Source organism: Prionailurus viverrinus, chromosome A2 (genome assembly GCF_022837055.1).
Source record: "Prionailurus viverrinus isolate Anna chromosome A2, UM_Priviv_1.0, whole genome shotgun sequence".
Lineage (NCBI taxonomy): Eukaryota > Metazoa > Chordata > Mammalia > Carnivora > Felidae > Prionailurus > Prionailurus viverrinus.
In genome coordinates, this window is record NC_062562.1 from 9,983,198 (window position 1) to 9,990,659 (window position 7,462).

Consider the following 7,462-nt stretch of genomic DNA (forward strand, 5'->3'; position numbering starts at 1 on the left):
GGGTTTCCTACCTAAGCATTGGTGTCAATAGCCTGAGGCTTAAATGGACTCCTGCTAGAGTCCACATCATCAAAGAGTTCTTTAGGAAGGGACTTAAAAGAGATTGACATATTCCAGGTGAAAGCAGTGGTTTTGTATTTCCATCTACAATAAAATTATGTTGAGGGCCTAGGGGCCAAGTGTAGTGTTTTTCCACATGAATAACTCACCTTGGGATTATTCTTTGGGGAAAATTATGGAAAATTTATGTGCCATGGTAGAAATCATGGTATAAATTCATTTCAGTTTGAAATGGAATTATTTTTAAGGAGACCAACTTGCCAATTGTAAGGTAAAGAAATTTCCTGGCATTTGTGATCCAACAATTGGGAAAACACTGGGAACGTATGAAAGTGGAGAAAGATGAAATGGTATATCAGACAGAACAGAAGCTTGATAAAGTGAGTTACCTCAATGTATAGAGAAGGTGAATTCAAACAAACGGAAATGCCAGGAAATAAACAGAAGGAGCAGATTCTACTTCCCCAGACTGATCAAAGATTAGAAGTTCCCAGCTCTGAGGCTCTGAGCCCTGCAATCATGGGCACGTCTTTGGCCTCAGGACGATTGTCCCATGCATTGCTGGAATGCCAACGATTCTTTTTAGAGCCCTCTTTATGTCTCTGTTCCTCAGGCTATAGATGAAGGGGTTCAGCATGGGTGTGATCACCGTGTACATCACCGAGGCTGTGGCACTTGACCGTGAGCTCTGGGAAGCAGCAGAGCTAAGATACACTCCTAGGCTGGTACAGTAAAATAGGGAGACAACCGAGAGGTGAGACGCACAGGTGGAAAATGCCTTATACTTGCCCAGAGCTGATGAGATCCTACGTATGGAGGAAACTATCTTAGAATAAGAGTAAAGGACCCCAGTCAGGGGAGCACCACCCAGCAGCACAGCTGCAAGATCCATCACCAAGTTATTAATAAAGGTGTCAGAACAGGCAAGTTGGATCATCTGATTGAGTTCACAGAAAAAGTGGGGGATTTCCACCTCTGTACAGAAGGACAGCTGCAACACCATTGAAGTTTGTAACAAGGAATGCAAGACACTCGTGATCCAGGACACCAGGACCATCAGCCCACAGAGCCGGGGGTTCATGATGACCATATAGTTCAGGGGGTAACAGATGGCCACAAACCGGTCATAAGCCATCACAGACAGTAGAAAGTTGTCTAATCCAGCAAAGAGAAGGAAAAAGTACATCTGAGTGATGCAGCCTGCATAGGTTATGACTTTGCTCTGGGTCTGGATGTTCCAGAGCATCTTTGGGACGGTGGTGGAGGTGAAGCAGATGTCTACAAAGGACAGGTTGGCCAGGAAGAAGTACATGGGTGTGTGGAGGTGGGAGTCAGAGCTGACGGCCAGGAGGATGAGCAGGTTGCCAAACACAGTGATCAGGTACATGGAGAGGAAAAGTCCAAATATGAGGGGCTGCAGCTCTGGTCCCTTTGAAAATCCCAAAAGGTAAAACTCTGAAATTTGTGTATCATTTCCTGTTTCCATATGCTGGAGATGACTACCGGGGGACAAAGAAATAACATGACTAATTTTCTCAAAATGAACATTGCAAATATCGTTGAAATTCTACAATTCTTATTTTGCATTCAAAAGATCAATTTCTATAGTTTTTTTACAGAAATTTCCCCTCTCAGGGAAAAATCTCAGGGGAAAAATCCCCTCCCCATGTCAGCTCTAACTAGGGCTTCACATCCCCCAGTTAGCTTTTCCCCAACTACTCATCTATTATATATTTTTAATGAGAAATTCTGAAATCTGTCATGCGTTTGAGGAATAACTTTGAACACTCACTAACCTCCAGGTAAAGAGTATAACTGTCTAGAAACAAAAGCCTGGAGAGTTCAGTGATGGAGAAAGGGGATAAGCAAATAAAGATCAGATAAAATATCAGGAGGTAACAGGTGCCGTGAAGAAAAACAAAACCTGTGTAAAGGGAAGCGTGGATGGAGGGATGGCTCTTCCTGGTTGTTCAGGCACACCGGCACACATGTAAACAGAGCCCTCGAGGAGACAGGAGACACAAGGTCCTCTGGGGAAGAGCGTGCCCATCGGAGGGAACTATGAGTGCGACGGCTCTGAGGAAAGACGTGAGTTTTTCTAAATTAAGTTTTTAAAGCATGAGGGTGGTCGACACACCAGGTCACGTTAGTTTGGGGGGCGCCACACAGTGATTCAACAAGTGTCAACATCACGCCCTGCTCACCAGGCATGGAGTTGCCATCTGTCACCACACAGCCTGTGACAGCATCACTGACAGTATTCCCTCCGATGGGCCTTTCCCTCCTCTGAGTCTCCCCTTCCTGAACATGGAAGGAATTCCTCAACCGGAAGCCAGTGTCTCCCACTCCCCTTCACCATCCTGCCTTTTGTTGTTTGCATATTGTGTTAAAGACCCAGGCTCAAAAGAAAGCCAGTGTGTCCAGGGGAAGGAGCCAGAGGAAGACTGATGAGAGGTGGTGGCAGGGAACGTTGAGGAATGAGATGGCCTCCCTGACACTGATGAAACTTCCCGGCACAAGGAAGCCCTCCTTCACATGGTGTTCCTTGCACTTTATTAATTTCATTTCCAAGGAATCTTTGAATAGAAATGGGCCTTCTTAGCTTCATATGTTGGTAGTAATCTGGCACCTGTATTATAAGGGTCGCGTACTGGAGGTATGGGTACCAGGACCTCTGTCTTGAGAACTGCTCATCACACACACACACACACACACACACACACACATGCATGCTCTATAGCCTCCTTGGACCATGTCACAACCAGACTATTCTCACCTCCAGTTGCAATAATTAGGCAAACAATGATACAAGGCAAGCTGTGCAATATCAGATTGTCTTTCCTATAAGTTGCAAAAACATCCAAATTCTAGTAGTTAAGTCTCCCGTGAGCATGTAGACATGGGTCTCAATTTTAAGGTGATCATTTTGTGTCCAGTATTTACAGAAACAAAAATCAAATTCAAAAACTGAGAGCAAGAAAAGCGGGGAGAATGATCTAATGAGCTCAGGTGGCCCCTGGTGAGGATGACGAGAAAGTGTCCCTGGTTCTGGTGACAACCCAACCCCAGGTACGTCTCCTTGATGCCCAGAATAATAAAGCCGCAAAAAGCAATTTATCCAAAAGAAAATGTAGGAATGTCTTCATGTTACCAAGACATCCCGCTAAATAACAAGCAAGGGAAAACCCCCACAATTCTCTAAGGGTAATACACAGAGTACAACAAAAGTGGCAGATTTTAAAAGATTATTTGCTAACAAAACCCCACCTCTTATAAATGATATAAAATGCAACACCTTCATCATCAGAGACTCGTGTTTTGAATTTTGGATCTACATACGTTTGATTTTTGAACTTGGAGAACCAAGCAAACTACTCTTTTTTTCATTTAAATTCTACTCAGGTAACATACAGTGCAACATATTGTTTTCAGGAGTAGAATTCAGTGATTCATCACTGACAACACCCAGTGCTCATCACAGCAATTACCCTCCTTAATCCCCATCACCCATCTAGCCCATCCCCCACCCACCTGCCTCCGTCAACCCTCAATTTGTTCTCTATCTTTATGAGTCTCTTCTGTTTTGTTTCCCTCTCTTCTTTTCCCCCACCTTCCCAACCAAACAACTGTAAATGCTAATATCCTTCCCCAAATAGTAGGGCTAGAGGTATCTATCCTGCTCAGGTGGTTGGCAGATTTAGTGAATACGCCATAAAGAACCTAGCATAGTTCCCTCAATGGATAATGAGTGCTTCTTACTGGTGAGGAGATTTGACCAACTTTTTCTTCTCTCAAAGTCCCCATCACTCCCCACTTCTGGGGCCCCAATTCCACAGCCTTATTTCAGTTTTCTTCCTCTCTCCACCCATCACAGGCTAGCACCCCTCTAGCCAATATTCACATTTACCCCCCTGAGAGATCTCTCTATACTACAATTACGTTACTGTCCACCTTCCTGATTTAATGCTTTCATCTGACCTCCCCCGAGAATGAACCCCAAATCCATATTTCCAACACTTGGCTTGCCTCCCCTGACTGACCCAACAGCTTTGCACTCATGCTGCCTCACCCACAACAATTCTACCGACACTGAACTTGGGTTGTAGCTTCATCTCAAGCCCCAGTGTCAAGACTCTGAGCCCCTACACACCTGCTTCCCCTCTGGTTGGAATCATCCACTGGTCAATTTGGAAGTTCTCGCCTCTTCTGTCTTGAAACTCCCATCTCCTCTTTCAGACAGCAAGGAGTCGTCTCCTTCATGAATGTGTGTGAGTGTGTGTGTGACTGTGTGTGTGTGTTTTGACATTCCCACAAGAAAAAAAAAGACTTTCTTTTGTGATAATTTAGATGTGGTGTTATCACTGTAATTTTTATTTAATTCCATATATGTTTCCCTGCTAGACTGTGGGTGCCCTGGGCATGTTATACTTACTCCCATCCTTTACCCCAGACATAGTTTGGTTGGGGACAGTGGTAATAAATACATATTGAATGAACAAATGAGAGATTGTGCTCACAGGAGTTGTCAATGAAAGGAGAGGGAACACAAACAGGGAGCTACCAGCACAGGAACAGAGAAGCAGGGAGAGGAATGTTTTCCATATTCTGAGACTGGGACCATTTGTGGGGTCAGGGTGTGGTTTGCAAGAATAAACTAGAATAGAAAAACTAAGGCACAATAGAAAATATCAGAGCACGTCGTACGTGGTCAGGGTGCAGACCAATCACTCGTGGTTCTCCTTGTTGAGTTATATGTGTGTACGTGTGAGTGTGCAAAAACGTGTTTCCTTTCTTCATATGTCTATCCCTGAGAACATTGTGTCAGATACACATTTATTTCCGCCACTCTGCTTTCTTCATTTAATGTAAGATCCAAATGAGCAGGACCTCACTTCTTTCATTCATTTTTTTTGCTGTTTCATAAAGGTGTTCATTTATATAGTAACACATTTTTAGAAAATGGAATTTATAAAATACAAGGAATAGCAGAGAGAAGAAAACTGGGATAAATAGTGAATTCAAAATAAACTTATTAATTAAAATCGAGTTAAAAAGACTCTTCTGTAGGAAAAGATATAAAATAACAATTTCATCACATTGACACACGTCTCAAAATCAAAATGGAATAGGCAAAAACCTCAAAAAAGAATAGGAAAACAAGAATTATGATTATAACTGACTTTAAAAATAATGCAGGGAGCAGACTATAAAATTATAATTTCATTCTATACAAACCTAAGTGGGGTCACACACACTTGTGAGAAACATATAAGTTGAATGCAAGAGAAATTCACGTTTCCACAGGACGGCAGAAGGACGATTGCTAGTTTAGAAAATAGACCCAATCACAAAACAAAAGGTGGCAGTGAGGAAGCACAGATGGGAGGTAGGTGGCAATACATACAAAAGGCAGTTTCTGACTACAAGGCACATAGAAAGCAATGGGTGGGGGAGAAAATATGGCCGACTGGTAGATTTGACCACTCAAAGTTTATAAACTCTCACACCACCCAGAAAATGTATCTGTACATACATACAAGAATTAAACAGCAAATAGTAAACTTGGCTTAAAATTTGCAATTTTTTTTTTTGCTTTTTAAAGTCTTTATCTAAATTCTAGTTGGTTAAAATATAGTGTAATATTGGTTTCAGGAGTAGAATTATTTGTGTGAAAAAATGCAATCAAGAGGAAGGAAGAAAATGATTCAGCAGGAGCAACAAACAAAGAAAAGAACACTCAGACTCGATGTAAAAGTCAAAGAAATTACACTGATAATTTACGACAGGGAAAGTAAATGGCCAATAAACCCCAACATAAATTCGTCCTCCAGGTAATAAGTTCAAAATAAAACCCTCTAGCATATGCCTGTTCGAGTTTTAAATAAACTTTTTAAGTGACCTAATGCAGAGAAGATTCTGTGAAATGTATGTCTCCAGAACTGCAGTTGCCAGGTCGTGGCTCCCTCCATTGGTCTGGACCTTTCTAAAAGATACAGAATATGCTCCAAAATACCCCATCTTAAAAATATTGTTTAAATTCCCTCACTGCACCTCCTTCCATACCTAATAGTATATTTTTATATTTCCTTTAACTGAAAACTCTTTGAAAATGTTCAGATTATCCTGGAAGACAGTACCCGGCATTCCCTCGTTGGTCGCATCCAACTGATCTTTTATTCCCACCACTTAATTTTCAACAATAATCCTTACATTGCTAATTTCAACAGACACTTCCTTTTTTTCACATCTTAAATAAATTGATTATAAATGAGTGGGTTGGGCACCTGGGTGGCTCAGTCAGTCAAGCGTCCGACTTCAGCTCAGGTCATGATCTCGCAGTTGGTTAGTTCCAACCCCACATAAGGTTCTGTGCTGATGGCTCAGTGTCTGAACCTGCCTCAGATCTATGTATCCCTCTCTCTCTGGTCCTCCCCCACTCACACTCTGCCTCTCTCTCTCTTTCTTTCAAAAGTAAATAAACATAAAAAAATAAATGGAGACTGGGTGGCTCAGTCAGTTAAGCGTCTGACTTTGGCTCAGGTCATGATGTCGCAGTTCGTGAATTCGAGCCCCACGTCAGGCTCTGTGCTGACAGCTCAGAGCCTGGAGTCTGCTTCAGATTCTGGGTCCCCCTCTCTCTGTGCCCCTCACGCACTCTTACTGTGTCTCTGTCTCTCTCTCTCAAATATAATTAAACATTAAAAAAATGAAAGAGTTCACTGTGCCATCAAATACAATGCACTTTTGTCCCCAAGACCAAGATGGTTAGGCTGTCAGGTGACCTCAGAGGAAAGCTTTCAGATTGCATTCTCTCAGAACCTTCCCTGGAATACCTGCTGAGTTCTGAGACTCACCTAGATGGGGTCTCTGAGAGGAAGGTCTCCAGGTGGAAGTCAGAATTCCTCCCTGTTTGTTGATGATGGAAAGCAAGCTCTATTCCCAGAACAGGAAGGAGTGAAGCATTGGTCCCCAAACCAGACTTAAGAATCCAAATGCAAAGACCATGTCTCCTCCGGCTTCAGATTAAACATGTTCTGGATCTGCAGCAGAGGAGGTATTTACAGCTCCTTATGTTTGCTGCATCTGACACAGCAAAATGTGTCTGAAACGTTAGACACATTTCCCATTGTTACTCCAACCCCTGAGCCCATCTCCCCATGGGAACTTAGCTGGACAGAATGGAATTTTTTCCTGTAGATTCCCTGTTCCCAAGAGATCAGATTAGAATTCAGGCATATCCAATTGTTTTTACTCCTCCTCAAACTTCCCCGGCTTGTCTAACATTGAAACTTTTCACAGACATGAGTGAAAGTTTCTTTTTCCAAATCTAGGACTCAGGAACCTGTCTTGACAATGCCCCTTGGCTCTCCGAAACATTGAGTTGTGGTGGGAACACAACTCC

General features: G+C 42.6%; 1 protein-coding gene across 1 annotated transcript; it reads right to left on the minus strand.

The window, feature by feature from the left end:
• Positions 1-717: 717 nt before the first annotated feature.
• LOC125161047 (olfactory receptor-like protein OLF4) lies at positions 718-1,546 on the minus strand. Its single transcript, XM_047850651.1, is given in 2 exon segments — positions 718-771; positions 773-1,546. Coding segments are annotated over 2 exon segments (828 nt in total).
• Positions 1,547-7,462: the final 5,916 nt, after the last annotated feature.